General features: G+C 45.5%; 1 protein-coding gene across 1 annotated transcript in view; it reads left to right on the forward strand.

The window, feature by feature from the left end:
* The first annotated feature begins 318 nt into the window (after positions 1-318).
* Positions 319-15,781, forward strand: part of COLGALT2 (collagen beta(1-O)galactosyltransferase 2) — a 102,278-nt gene continuing 86,815 nt past the window's right edge. Inside the window, exon 1 of the mRNA XM_055319109.1 lies at positions 319-581. Coding sequence (XP_055175084.1) covers positions 319-581 — 263 coding nt within the window. The remainder of the gene's footprint in view (positions 582-15,781) is intronic.

Below are 15,781 nucleotides of genomic sequence, written 5' to 3' on the forward strand. Positions count from 1 at the left end.
TCTAGGGGCAGCCGCGGACCCGAGCTCCACGAGCGGAGCCCGGGCTGCAGGAACTTTCTGCGGGACTCGGGACGCACGCCCCCCCGGGCCCCCCGCGGCCGTCGGCGAGCCGGAGCCCCCGGGAGCGGGAGCGCGGCGGCAGGTCCGCGGGGCGCGGCGGCGGCGGCGGCGGCGGCGGCGGGAGGCTCGGGGCTGCAGGGCCCGCGGCCAGTGTGCGCGCGCCAGCCGGCCCGGGCAGCCGCATCCCCCGCCGGGCCCTCGCCGCCCGCCCCGGCCCCGGCCCCCGCCCCGGCCCCGGCCCCGCGCCCTCGGGCCGCCATGGCCGCGCGCCGCGCCGCCGCCCTCGCCTGCTCGCTGCTGCTGCTGTCCGCCGCGCTGCTCCGCCGCGGCTGCCGGGCGCGCTTCGCCGCCGAGCCCGACTCGGAGCCCGACCGGGCGGAGGCGGCGGTGTTCCCCGAGTCGCCGGTGCAGAGACCCACGGTGCTCGTGGCCGTCCTGGCCCGCAACGCCGCGCACGCGCTGCCTCCCTTCCTCGGCTGCCTGGAGCGGCTGGACTACCCCAAGGGCAGGATGGCCATCTGGTGAGCGCGCGGGGACCGAGGGGCACGGCCGCCCCCCCCCCGCCCCCCCGGGCCCCCGAGCCCCCGGGCCCCCGAGCGCGCGTGCGGGTGCGCAGCGCGGGGCCGCGACCCTTCCCACGGCGAGGGTTTGTGCGGAGCCCGCAGGAGCGCCGGCTGAGCCCCCTTCCGACCCGACCGTCGCTCCCGCCCCATCGCCCTGAGCTCCGGGGGTGCGCATCACCGCCTGGTGCTCCGGGCGCGGCGGGAAGCGGATTGCGGTCGGGAAGGGCGCTCGGGCGCGGCCAGGTGGGGGACGGGGCGCCGCCCTGGCTCCCCGGCGCCTGGCTCCCCGGCGCCTGGCTCCTGCTCTCGCCGGAGACCTTGGGGCAGTGGCGCCTGGTTCTCCCGGGGATGGTGGGGGCGGAGGGTGGAGAGGAGGGACGGACCCAGACTTGGAGGTTAGGTGGGGCCCGCCGTGTGCTCCCACCCGCGCCGCCGCCGCGGGGCCCCGTCGCTTCCGACGGCTCCGGGCCGTCCCCCTGGGGCTCATTCCTCGCCGCAGATGCAAACCACGCGGGGCGCCCCCGGGGTAGCATCCTGGGGACCGAGCCGCCTTCCAGAAGGCAGACGGCCGAGGGCTACTGCCCCGGGACAGAGCCCCGCGCCTGGTACTGTGTTTGTTGCAGGGAGAACCGGGACATCAGTGCGAGGGGCTGGCCCGCACCAATTTTAGAACTCGGTCTAGTCCCGCACCTTCCAGAGACGCAGGTATCAGAGGGCGAGAAGTTGGGAGTCAGGGGAGCCGCTGAAAGGCCGGCGGCGGAGGAGGAGGTGCGCGCTGGCCGGGGCGGTAGGCGCCCAGGAACGGGGACGGGAGGACTGCGGTCCTCCGAGGAGGACAGAGCCCGGGTCACCCCGGAGCAGCTTCTGTCCTGCGTTGATAAAGGGAGCTGGCCTCGGACGGGACACGTCCTTCAAGCTGCGGTTGGGCGGAAATGAGAGAAGGGAGGATAAAGCCGTAGCTGAAATTGGCAGCCGAACTGTACCTGGTGGGAGAGGAGCGGAGGTGAGAAAGCAAACAGGAGATATAGTGCGGCACTGTGCTATACACTGCTTTACTATTACCCTGTTATACGTGACTGCTGCCACGGAGAAGGGCACGTTATGTGGAAAGGGAGACCCGTGGTGCAGCCAGGTTTGCAACCAGAAGGAAGAAGGATTTTTTTTTTAACCACTTCAATACCAAAGAAAATTGCACAAATGTCAGTTCTTAGATGCTTTCTTCAAAAACAGATGTTTTACGATAGGGTCTTGGTCTTTATGCATTGCTTGGTTTTAAGGAACATCACAATAGTTGCTATAGGAAGTCGGTGAAGGGTGAACCAGGTAGGAAGGAGGCACAGGTTTTGCTACCTGATGTACAGACATTGCTCTCTTCTGCCGCATGGTGAAGTTTTAAAAGATATACTAGGATCCCTATTTTACAACTGAAGCAACTGCGACTTCCATCAGGTCAGTCACTCAAAGTCACAGAACTAATAAACGGTGAAACTGGAATTGGAAACCAAGTTTGTGCCTAAAGTCTGCCCTAAACAGATAGTGGTGGGAACATAATAAGAACAAAATTTATTAAAAAAAAAAAAACAAAAAAAAAAAAAAAAAAACCTCTAGGCTACAAATTAGGAGGCAAGTTGTTCGTCACTAGCTTGATATGTGGCTTTGGGCCAGTTGCTTGGGATCCATAGACATCAATTTCCTCATCAGTGACATGAAGGGATTGGAAGAAATAATTCCAAATTCTTTCCAGCTCTTCAATTCCATTGATTGTATGATGTGATCAGAATCAAGCAAAAATGATTGTGCACCCTGAGTCCTCTGGGTGTTCCTTATTTTGTGGGTGTTGATGTTCTTTTCAGTTGGCTAGTATTCCAATTCTTCATTGACTTTTGGAATCTATTTTCCCTTAACCTTGTTAGTAGTCCATGTAACTGTACCTTGTTCCTTACGGCCAGTGTTGCAAAGTTAAGGATTTGAATAGGCCTTGGGCAACCACCGCATTAGGCACTAAAGACTTCTCTTTGAGTTCTGGTTTTGTATCATTTATTAGGTAATAATAACCAACAGGTCAGTGTAAAAGTAGTCCTTTAGGGCTCTCAAAGTACTTTCATTGACTATGTCATCTCATTTGATCCATTCTACAAAGAAATAAAATTATCTCTGTTTTCTAGAAGAAGACATTGTATCTAAAGTAACTGACTTACGACTACACTGATTTATTAATGTCATAAATACTTAATAATAAGAGCTCACAGTTATTCTAAGCACTTTACATTCACTATAAGGTATATATACTATGATTATACCCTTTTACAGATGAGAAAACTGAGGCACAGAGAGGTTGTGCAAGCACACATCCCTGATGACCATCTTTTGTGAGATCAAGGCACTATGCCTTGTTCTAACTGAAAAAAAGTTGAGTAAGATGTGGCTTCTCGCAGACAAATGTGGCTCTTTCTAATGAGCACTGTAAGATGATCTCAGTGGCATGTGTAGGGGAGCGACAAAGGACTTCTAAATAAGTTTGGGGGCAGTTGTATGGTCATGGAAGCCTTCTTGAAAAGAGTTGACACTTAGTTGGAACCTGGCTTTGCAATACAAATAGGAATCCACTAAAACGTGGGAAGTAAGGAGGCTTCCAGAAAGAGAGAAGAGTGAGGGGGCAAAAAAAAAAAAAAAAAAAAAAGGCACTGGGGCATTAACCAGAGTTTCCTGTCAGGGGCAATAAAACAGGTGGTAGGCTAACTGACTGCAAATCTCCAAACTCATTGCATTGCACCACCGGAGCTGCTCACTTTGAGACTGGCACTAGGTGAATATTTGGCTGTGAGGGGCAGATTACCCTCCAGGAGGAAGCGCTAACTCAATTTAGGATGCTACTGCTTTGAGGAGCTTCTGCCAATGACTTCCTTTTAGTCTCTCAGTTTCAAGTTCTACTCAGTGTTCTGAGGTGCCAAACTGACTCGTATCCACTCTGCAAAGCCAGCATAACACTAATGTCAACGATGGTCATGTAAAAAATGGTATTAGCTACTCAGAACTTCATGCAACAGAATCGGGTGGAGTGTAGAGTCTGGGCTGCCAGCTTCCATTTAATCTTATCTCTGGAGCTCTGTGCACACTCAGTCTTCTTATTTATCTGCTAACCTATAACACTGGCTAGAGGAACATCTGATAAGACTTCTTTTCTGTATGAGTGAGAGGTGTGGTTCATTGAGCACATTCAGACTTCCCAATGCTGTCACTCCCCACCCCCTCCCCCCCGAAGTTCTGGATCATATTTGCAGTCAGTTACCAATAGATTGCCCCACAAACTTTTACTGTCAGAGAATGAGTATAGTTATCTCAATTAGCATTAGATTTATTTGGATTAGATTGAATGAGGGGAAGAAGTTTGTGTTTTAGAGAAGCTTTATTTTTTTATAATAAATTTATTTTTTATTGGTGTTCAATTTGCCAACATACAGAATAACACCCAGTGCTCATCCCGTCAAGTGCCCCCCTCAGTGCCCGTCACCCATTCACCCCCACCCCCTGCCCTCCTCCCCTTCCACCACCCCTAGTTCGTTTCCCAGAGTTAGGAGTCTTTATGTTATGTCTCCCTTTCCTATTATTTCCCACACATTTCTTCTCCCTTCCCTTTATTCCCTTTCACTATTATTTATAGACCAGGCAAAGGGAAAACTTGTGACACTTACCTGTTGATCTCAAAACCCCAGCAAAGCAAATTGTTTTCCTTCAAGTATCATAACGGTGATAAGGAACTAGGTTGTTCCTTGTGTTCTAATTAAGACCTGTGCTGAGTTCGTGGGAATCACTGCTGTGCTGAGATGAAGGGAACCATCCGGCATGTGGCAGTGCACTGCAGTGGGTGCGCTTTTCTTCAATGGAGCCATGAACGGTGGCCTTAGTAACAGAGGGAAGACTGACCTCATCTCCCTTCCCAAACCTATGATTAAGGGGAGGAGTGCCAAGTTGCCATGATAATGAAAAATGGAGCAGGGCACAAGGAAAAACACTTGACCCAAAAGGCACTTTAAGTTTGTCTTTTGGAGTTTACCATTGCTTGTGGGAAGACAGTGGGGATCCAGAGTTGGGAATTCAGAGTCTGTGCCATCGTAGGGCAGTAACTGCCGTGTAATCATAGAACGATTTGGGAATTTCATTTGGTAGAGCTCTGAAAAGTAGGAGACTGCATTGGGAACCATGGTATGGCTTTCTAAATCAAGAGATGGTTTTCTGTTGACATCAAGATAACCACGGTAGGCCTCCGCTTGTTCTGGGATGCCAATCCCAACATTTTGCACACTACTTCATTGCTGCAGTATTTGGATGATTCTCCACTTCTTGATGTTCAACCAGTAGCATTTCGGTGAATGTTTAACTAGACACAGTAATATAAGTATGTTTATAAAATATTTCAATCTACCACTGTAGTTTCAGCACCAGCAAGAATAATGTCAGATTGTATCTTTACAGTCTTGACATTCAGTGCTTATGTTATCCCTCTGGAGGGAAGTTTCAGCTCTTGGATGAAAAACTCTGATACTTTGATCCCCTTCTCTCCATTGGTCTGTTTTCCTCACTTTTCCACCCTCTTTTTCTTATTCTCCCCCCACCCCCACCCCCGCCACCTGGTGGTTTAGTAGTATGGAGGAGGGAGTATCCAAGATTACAGTCAGGTATGCTAGGGTTTGAATCTCCTGTGTGATTGTGGGCACATCAGTGAATCTCTAAGCGGAGCTTCTTCATCTGGAGATGACCAATATTAACACCTACCTCGAAGAGTTTTTTTTTTTTTTTAAGTTTTTAAACAAATGAAATAATGTATGGAGTATGTCTTCGTGTAAATGCTACTAAATAGATGATAATTGCTATTTCCTAGACATCTTTCCCTTTTGGTTCCGTCTCCTTTTCCTTTCTCTTTCCAAATGAAGATTTTCAAAACAATAGATTCACAAGGAGCTCTCTTCATCTTCTTTCCAACCAAAAAATTATTAGCAGAATGAAAGCTAACATTCATTTACTAATGAAAACTAAACACCTTAATAACTAACCTAACCCTGACGACAACGCTAGACAAGAGGTGCTGTTATTCTCCTCACTTCACACAGAGGATGACTGAGGCACAGATAATTTAAATAACTTGCCTGAGGTCACAAGGCGAGTGCATGCTGGAGCCAGGAAGTGACCCAAGCAGCTAATGTCCCAGATTGTGTACAGATGGTCTGTTTAAGATCAAGAAAGGACCAATTAGTTCTAGTTTTTGTTTCTGTCAGTTGACCCAACTCAGGAAGATAAGAGTGCCAGTGTTTCTTCCTAACAAGAATGGCCCCTTCTGCTTGAATGACACAAGAGACTCAGTGGTTCCCTTCCGCTGTCTTGATAATTTCGTCACTTAGCTTAGCCACTTTCTAGTTACCGAACTCAGCTTTATGTTGGTGGGTTTCATGGGTATAGAGTGAGACTAAATATGTGAATTGTACATAAATATGCAGATCACTTGCTATGATCACAGCTACATAGCAGCAGAAAGGAATTTATCAAGTGTTGTTAGTGGCAAGTGAGGAAGGCAGCCCTATTCATATGCATGGTGGCTGCAGCATCTTGGGTTTGTTCTGGTAAAGCAGTTTGAGTTTTTCAGCCTTTTTAATTAGTGGTCTTAGGCTTGGTTGACCTTTAAACTCAACCTTCTTCCAAATGATTGGAGAAAACTATCAATCATCTCCCCACCCTCCAATTTCAAACCATGATTGGGCCTCAGAATTATGTATTTCCTTCAGATAAAAGCTGAAATGACTAATAAAAGGATGCCTAAATTCTCCTGCTTATTTTGTATTAATTGATGTACATCGGTGGGAAAACCATAACACGGCAATACAGTGAATAAGTATTGGGATGAGATTTCTAGATTTTAAGCCCTGTGTGGCTGTTTTAATGTTGATTAATTTTAAACATTTATTTATTTATTTATTTATTTATTTATTTATTTATTTATTTGTGAGAGACAGAGAGAGACAGAGACAGAGAGAGAAAGAGAGGCAGAGACACAGGCAGAGGGAAAAGCAGGCTCTACGCAGGGAGCCCAACGCGGAACTCGATCCCAGGCCTCCAGGATCCCACCCCGGGCTGAAGGCAGCACTAAATCGCTGAGCCACCGGGGCTGCCCAATGTTGATTAATTTTTTAAAAGATTTTATTTATTTATTTATTTATTTATTTATTTATTTATTTATTACGAGTCAGGGGAGGGGTAGAGGGAGAGCAAAGGGAAAATTTCGAGCAGACTCCCCACTGAGCATTCAGGGGCTCCATCTCATGACCCTGATATTGTGACCTGAGCTGAAATCAAGAGTGCTTAACTGACTGAGCCACCCAGGCACCCCTTGATTATTTTATAACAAATAGAACTCCTGGTTTAAAGTCACATGCCAGTTATTCTAAGCAAGGTTTGGCTTTATGGATTTGTTTTCAGCAAACTTCTCCAGGTGATTCTCCCACTGAGCTTCATTGTGGCTCCAGGTATATAAGCAGGCTTCTTGAGGCTCCCTCCCTTGACTGTCTCTGGTGTCTCTGGTGGTCTTAGGAACGAACAATGGAAACTTTTTAACCAGGAAGGCTGCTGGTTGTGGCCTAGCCATTTTTTCCAACACTTAAGTGACCCATGGACACATGGGTCATATCACTGTATATGGCACTGTCTTCGAGTCTTCCGCACAGTATAGTAGAACCATTATAAGACTTACACAGGGACAATAGTAGGACTATTCTAAGGCTTATTTCTGCACATTTCTTTAGATAATGCGATAATAGAGTATACAGTTTAATGTCTTAAAAAAATTGATTATGCGTGCCTGGGTGGTACAGTCAGCTAGGTGTCTGACTCTTGGTTTTGGCTCAGGTCATGATCTCAGGGTGAGATGAGATTGAGCCCTGGGTCAGGCTCCTTGCTCAGCCAGCAGTCTGCTTAAGACTCTCTCTTTCCTTCTCCTCTGCCCCTCACCCCACCCCCCATTCTCTCAGGTGCACTCTCTCCCCCTCTGTCTAAAATAAAGTAGATAAATCTTTTAAAAAATGGAGTAGCCTATAATATGGCTGTTTGTCCTATTTCCCAGTTACCATATATGGAAGATAGTTCACTATATGTGTTTAAATCATAGCTGTTATACATCAGAAATTATAAAATGTGTCTACTGTGTATGTCTTGACATCTTTATTCTCAGAGGAGTGACTTGTTCATTTAACTGCACTGGCACTGTGAGTATATAAAAAATTGCTGTTTAAAAAATTCTGAACTCCTTTAAGGGCCTTGCAGATTTATTTAATAGTAATTTAATTATTTTAAGAACGTTCTCACCTGATTTTTTCTCTTCTCATGGAAATAGTAATATACTCCTATAATAAAGATTCGAGCAGTATGAATAGAAACATGATAAAAGGTAAATCTCCCTTCTGCTCTATGGCACCTGCCAGAGACAACCAATGTTAACAGCTTCTTATACATTCTTCTAGAAATTTTTTGTGCATGTACATATATTCTTTTAATGTTAACCTGAATATGAGTGTTTTATATATTCTGTTCTGCATGAACGTGATTTTTAAAAATCTATGTCTCTAATCCCAGCTTTTTAAAACTCTGCCAGCCCAACTATACTCCTGCCCTGGGTGGCATAGTAAAAGCTGGTTTAATGCACCACTGAACACTTCCTTGATTGCACCCAGCCTGTTCTCTTGTCCTTGTGTCTCTGGGCCCTAGAAAATCTGGCCCTAAGCCCATTTAAAAACCAAACAACACCTTTTATATATATATATATATATATATATATATATATATATATATGTATAATATGCATCCAAAAAGTGCTTATATCATAAATGTACAACTGGATAACTTTGCACAAACTGAAGCTTGTATAATCAGCACCTGCCTCACCAGGCCTGCATTTGTGCACAACAGTGATTGTTGGGGCTGAGTAGTTACTGTCCCCTGGACTTTGTCCAGGTAGTCACATCCCCATAAGACCCATCCTCTGTGCAGTTATGATTAACCCTCGATGTCTGTCTCTTTTACGTGGCTTGCCTGGCCCCTGTAGGCATTTGGGTGGTGACCCTTGCTCAGCTGCTTCAGGAGCCCTAAGACTTGAGCTTTCTAGAACGAGCAGTCTTGGCAAGCTGCCATGAATGAGCTAGTGGTAAAGATCATATTACTTTTCCTTAGCTTTCCATTCCTCTGGTAGAAAAGCTGTGTGTTAATGTTCATAAAAAGTAAGAAAAAAGTAAGAAAGAATCCCATTATAGGTAATCATTGAAAAGCCATGCAGAATATAAATAGAGTGGCTGTAATTAATTCACTGGAACATGCTGACATTCAGATCCACGAAAATGCAGCATTTGTGGTTAGTGGCATTAGCCAACGTCTTCTGCATGAATTAAACCTTAGATCTGTTTGGAGGGCATTTCTTTTCCTCTCTAGGAGCACCGTACAGTAATCTTTTCAGACTTATACTTCCAATAATAACTTAATGACATCCTGCCAGGACTGAACTTGTGACCTCATAAAACATCTCATTTAATTGGGGCAACAATTATTATTTTAGTTGTTTGTCAAATTCATCAAACTGAGGATTGTCCCTGACCTGTTGGTTTAGCTGATGAGCTTTCTTCCTCTGCAAATATAATGAAAAGTGACCCCTTCCACCCCACCCCCCAGCATTTCTGATTAATGTTTCAAGACCCCTTAGAAGACATGCATTTTGGAAATGTAAATAATAATATAAGTAATGATCCTGGACTGCATATGCCCTAAGATTATGGCAGAAGGCTGAATGTGGGGCCGGGTCTGCTGTTAAAGTATTCTCATGAGTACCTGGTTTTAGTGATAAATTGGCTGCTTTGGAAGAATTTTTACCCTCTAATTTGAATTATTTAAATGTCTACTGAAGGATTTGTCAGGCTGGAGAGAGGAGGTTCCTTAAAATGCAACTTTCGCCACTTTGGCTGTTGCCATGGTCTGGATGTGTGTTCCCCTGCCCTCCATCCTGACTCAAAATGTGTTGAAATCCTAACCCCATAGATGCTGGTCTAGGAAGTGGGGCCTTCGGGAGGCGCTTAAATCATGAGGGTGGAGCTCTCACTATCATGAATAGGATTGGTGCCCTTTGCACAAGAGGCTCCAGAGAGATTCCTTACCCCTTTCACCATGTGAAGACACAAAGAGAAGACTGCATCCTGAAAGAGGGTCTTCAGGATGAACCTGACCAGGCTTCCTGATCTTGAACTTCAGCGCTGTGAAACACCTGTTGTTTATAAGCCACTCAGTGGCTTATATTCTTATAGCAGCCTAAGTCAGTTAGAACAGACTAAGACAGCAGTCAAGCCCAAGAAAACCATAAAGGGTAGCTAAAAGTGCCTACTACATTTTAGACAGCAGGGAAGTAGAACTCTTTCTTTACAGTCCTCGTTCTTTCGGAGAGTGATCATACATATTTTGGAGGTGGGGAGAGCAATGGGCTATGGCAAGCTTCCTATTCTCATAGGACTAGGGATGATTCTGAGAAGGGGGATATGATGGATGTAAATTGATTGGCATTTTCCCTAAAAAGTCACGCTAATCGAGAAGTTGCTGCTTTTCAGGGTTTTGGGAAAGGCAACATTTTCTGGAGACTAAGACTGGAACTTAAATTCCCAGGATATCTGTGAGAAATGTGGTTGTGGACTTATAGGGCTGTGGCATTCCCAGCACAGAGTCCCTTGCTGGACCACTGGACTGCTTTTTACTTTCTTGGTTTCCAGCCAGCCCCATAATCTGTTCAAGTTCCACACACCATAGTGATTTTTTTTTCACCATAGTGATTATAGTTGAGACCCGCCAAGATAGCGGAAAGTTACTGCCAAGTGGAATCAGGATTTTTCATGTCATCACCACACCATTGAACAGTAAGCTTCATACAGCCCCCACATTGCTGTATTCCCTCTGCTGGAAGCATGAGGTGGGGGTGCGGGGGTGGGAGAGCATTCAGATAGTCAGACCGTGTCTGGGGTTTCAGATGGCTTCTGTGGAATTGGCATGGAAGGCCCAAAACAGCCAGCATACTAAATATCTTAAAAATGATAAATCTTTCTGCTTTTTCTCAGTCTTGGTAGACTTTAAGATGAACTGGGCACATTGATTTCCATCCTAGAAATTTCTCTTTATTGAGATAAACTATGAATTTATAAAGCAATGGACTAAAAAGACATTATGCACATTCTTTCCTTTATTTGGCCATCACAGATTGTCTGTGTGGATAAACCCAGGTGATCATGTTGAAATGAGTAGTGGAAGTGGCCTAAAAGTGACTCACCTCACTGGCCGAGTTCATTGGCCTTGAGTGGACATGGCCATCATCAATGTCCTGCTGACCTTTTGGTTTAAGGCTGCTAGGCTTAAATGAGTGGTTCCTAAATACTAGGTCAGGGGCCACAGCACCTAGGACATCCATTAGTTACATGGATTTCTGGGCCCCTTTTCAAACACATGTGTAATCAGATGGCCTGTGGGAGTGGCCTGAGAATCTGTATCTTAAGCATGTATATGAATGATTTGGATGTACCTGTGGATTTGGGAATTATAAGGACTGAGATCCCAGAGGGCCCTGGGGGGGAGAGGAGGGACCTCATGAAAGAATTGAAGGCTGTAGCCATCTAAGGTATGCGCCATAGGATTTTTCAGAACTTGGAAAGTTGGCATACTGTGGAATCTTCAAAACTCAGGATCCAGATGCTTAAGCAACCAAGCAGGGCTTTTTTATTACGAGAAATAGTAAGTCCAGAATTACAGAAGAGAGGCTCTGCTAGGTATGCATCATTTGTTTTTTATTGAGTCAAGCACATGTGTTCTCCCTCCTTCCCACTATTTTATTTTATTTTTTGTTTATTTTTTTTTCTTCCCACTGTTTTAAAATGAGTTTTGTTTTCGTTTGGTTTTTGCCCACTCTAGGAAGTGCCTTGCACTGGGGCTCTGTATAAAATAACCCTCCTTCAAACCCTTCTCTTTGTTCAGTGTATCTTGCATCTTGAGCTCATCGAGCATTTAGTTTCATAGAAGAAAAGACATCTATTGACGAACGTCTCTTAATAGAGTGGAGGGAAATCCAATCAGTGTGTTTTCTTTAAATAAAAAGTGGTCACCTGAACCACTTCAGTCCTCGTATTCCCTAGGCTCGGTTCCTTTGTTGCTTGTAATTAATTTTCTTACCTTTGATTTTTCTCTTTGGCACATCATGAAAACCTCCTCCCCTCATTTGTGAAAAACATAAACAGACTATTAAATTAGCTTGCTTCTAGTAGTTGGCAGTTCGGCCTTAATTATATGCTATTATGAAGTCCCTGAGCCCAGGGTCTTCCTTACTTACGGAATCACAATTTAACTTTTTTGGGGATTCCCACCGTTCTAGTCTGTTCTACAGAGGATTGCTCTGGATTGGTTGCTGCTGTGCAGAGTTATGTTCTAACTTGGTAGTGTTGCATTATTACACGCGCACCCACAGGCAGCCTGCTCCGGGGAAGATCACAACTCGGTTGCTAAATCTCCTGCTGTTCCATGTCCTAGTTTTACTGTGTTCTTTTGGTGACAGGTCTATGAAAAATTCTGTAGTTTAAGTTCTCGAATTATGCCACCATTTTCTTTTTTTCGTCCTTTTTCTTCTCAAGGATGTGAGCTGTGTGCTACCGTTTAGTGCCTCCCACCAAAAAAGAACCATCATCTGGGGAGGAAGGGGCGGCCTGGTGTATGTGGGGGTCTGCAGGGCAGTTGCCGCTAGCCAAGGGGAACCTTGTCCATTTTTCCCCCGCTGTGCAGATATCATTGTTTTATTTGTGTCATCTCGTGCAAGGGCTGGAGGCATTGCTTGTGCTGTGTCGTTTTGTACAAGCCATTTATTCTCTCTAGGCCTCAGTTTCCTCCCGTGGAATGAAAGAGGAATGTGCCAGAGTTGTGCTTCACATATGTGGCTGCTGCTGAGAATCATTTGTTGGGGTTTGAAAAGACACGGATCCCCGGCCCCACTCCCAGACCATTCAAGTTGGAATTTCTGGGGTATCTAGGGTCAGGGCAGGTGACATATTTTGAAAACTTCTCAAGGGGCGACAATGTCCCACCAGGCTTGAGAACCTTTGGATGAGATGTTCTCTGGAGTCCCTTCCTGACCTGACGGTAGTGTACCCTTCACGGAAGTGACCATATCTGAAGAGCATTCATGAATTGTTAACTCCATATGATTGTTGTTTCCTGGATCCTCTGCCGAAACTCAGATGTTTTTGGAGTGGCCTAAAAAGAAAAAAATCGAAGTCTTCTCAGAAGCTCACTGTACTTCACCTTGTCGTATATAGTGTGTCCAGAGGTGTGCACTGAGAGTATGGCCCCCTGCAGAAGACATGTGCTACATGATGACCGAATCACCAAGGGACAGGGCAATAAGAGAGCTGGCTTTGCAGGGGCACGTATTGGAACTTCTCACGAAGGGACTGTGTGCACCAGGTGCAGAAGCAGCCGGAGCAGCCAGGGCTTCCTGCCCGTGGCATGCAGATGCTGCCCCTTGGCTAAAGGAGCCTCGTGTATCAAGGCTTCTAAGCACGTCTTGCCAAGCTCCTGCTGCCCGGGATTCCTTCCCTCAGTATGGGTTTTGGTGTGTTGCCCGGCCTTGCTTTCAGGCGTTCTGTTTCATACTGGTGCAGAGCTTCTAATCATCTCTGGGTATTGAATTCCTGATGTTACTTTGAATGGCTTTGGATTTTAGCTCCTTTTGTTTCTCGATTTGCATAAACAGTGCTGCCTTTGTCCTGTGGTCTTGACTCAGCTTCAAAGCCTCATCTGGGCATCAAAGACACACTGGATCCTCATTTCTTAGGTATCAGATTGCAGCAGCGCCGGGCAGGTGAATGAAGGTTACAGACCCACTTCTGGGCCAGTCTTGGGTCTCCCAAAGAAGATTAGATTCTGCTAAATCCCCTTTGGTAATGGCCCTGAATCTTGGGCCATTCCCGGGGAACTGAAGGAGAAATGCTGGCATTTGTCTGAAGAGGAAAGGACAGTAATCACTAATATTGGTGGACTCCCCCTCCCCGTGAAAGGCAGATTATGAAGGATCCCTCTGGGAAGCATGGGAGTCCCCGGCACACGGGCCAGCCTTTGCCAATGTTGGCTCGTTTTCCTGTGCAAAATAAAGACAGTAACGAGACCCTTAGTTATCCATGATGGGATTGCCTGTGTTTTGGGTGTACAGAAGCCAGTTTGTGATAACAGGTCAGTTTGGTACAATCAACCAGCACACCCCTGAGCCTTGTGTCTCCCTGTGCTGCCCAGGAGTTGTGTGTTTAGACAACAGAGAGTAATTTTTTTTTCTCAGCTCGGAAAATAAGTTGGAAGCTATCCTACCACATTCCACACACACAGGACATTCCAGTACCAGTTTTATCTGGCTTCTCAGCTGTTCGCTTTTTTTTTCTGTCGTCGATGCCATGAGCAGCCATATTTTCAGATTTTCTTGAATTTTTTTACCTTGACTTGATCTCTTCATCTATATAGTAAGTGCTGATTAGCCTGATCTTGAAAAACTTTTCTAGCCACAACATGCTAGTTATTTGTAGCTCCACCGCAGATACCATGTAAAATGAAATAACTTACTCTGTTGCATAATTATTGGGGATGCCATTTGGGTCTTCATTTCTTTATTTGTACTTATATTTTACTGATCCAGTAGTTTTGACTTACCCATGTCTCATATACTTGGTGAATAGACTAATGATTTCTGGCTGTATGAAATTATAAAATTAAAAAAAATTGCCCTTTGTGGTGGCTTATTTTCTATGTGGGCTGTGGTGCCCAGATAGATGGTCAAACATTATTCTGGATGTTTCCAGGAGGCTATATTTAGATGAGATTTACATTGAAATCGGTAGAGTAAAAGTGGCCTTTCAGTTGCCTTCCATAATTTGGATGGGCCTTATCCAATCTGCTGAGAATATGAATAGAACAAAAACTGACCACCCCAACTGAGAAAGAATTGTGCTTGCTGTTAAACTGACTTTGAACTTGAGCTGCAAGAACAGCTCCTCCCTGAATCTCCAGCCTCCTGGCCTACCACACGAAATTTGAACTTGCCAATCTCCACAATTGCTGGGAATTGTGAGCCAATTTCTTAAAATCTCTTTCATATATGTGTGTGTGTGTGTGTGTGTGTGTGTGTGTGTGTACTTTGACTAATACAACCTCTAATCTGAAAGACAATACCGTGTCTTTATGAACAACAACAACCAAAATAAAGGCTTTGATGAGAAGGAAAAGAACTCAGGAAATTATGTCAAAAGAGATTGTTCTTAACCTGAACAACTGGAAAATCAGTGCCATCGATCCTTGGGGTGAAGTATTGGTGGTACAAGTATCCATATGGCAAATTCTTCATTAAATTTGACTTTCCTCATGCATGCAAAATTAGTAAGTGCAAGTCTCCCCTAGAAGGTTTTTGGGAAAGATGAAAATAGAAATTTGACATTTGCCATTATGATGGGAAACGACATATGTTTATTTATTTATTTTTTTTTTTTTGCAAAAGCTTCTGGACAGCCTAGGGATCTGTGTCTTTTGCTCAGTCAGTCATGTGAGGAAAGTAGCTTGTGTGCTCAACTTGGACGTTGGGAGAACCTGCCTGCTAGACAGCAAGTCTCACCAGACTACTTGATTATTGCACGGATGTGATAGCTCTTCCCCAGGGAGAGGCTTTACTTCACAGTGGTGTCATTATATGGTAGAGATGCTAAAGACTGGTCTGCACTGATGCCCATGAAAGAGGCACATGTAACATGAAGCCAGATGGGGCCATGTCTTTCCTGGCTGCTGATTGAATGTAGGGGCCCCTGCATATGCCAGGGGAATGGACACAGGGAAACAGAATCCCTTGTCTCCCAATTTTGAGTTTATATGCTACAGAAAGATAAAATCAAGAAGGCAACAATTTTTTTTTCCCAAGAGTCTTCCCATTGGTGATTCTTTGACAACGTTCTTAAGGCTCAGTCTCTAAAATCAAACTCTTCTGAACTATAACCAGCAAATAAAAAAAGCCAAACCTCTGCTGGATCAGAATTATCTTAAGAAAGCACAGCTCTTTGGCCGCCTCTCTCAGCTCTCTC

This window comes from Nyctereutes procyonoides, unplaced genomic scaffold (genome assembly GCF_905146905.1).
Source record: "Nyctereutes procyonoides isolate TBG_1078 unplaced genomic scaffold, NYPRO_anot_genome, whole genome shotgun sequence".
Classification (NCBI taxonomy): domain Eukaryota; kingdom Metazoa; phylum Chordata; class Mammalia; order Carnivora; family Canidae; genus Nyctereutes; species Nyctereutes procyonoides.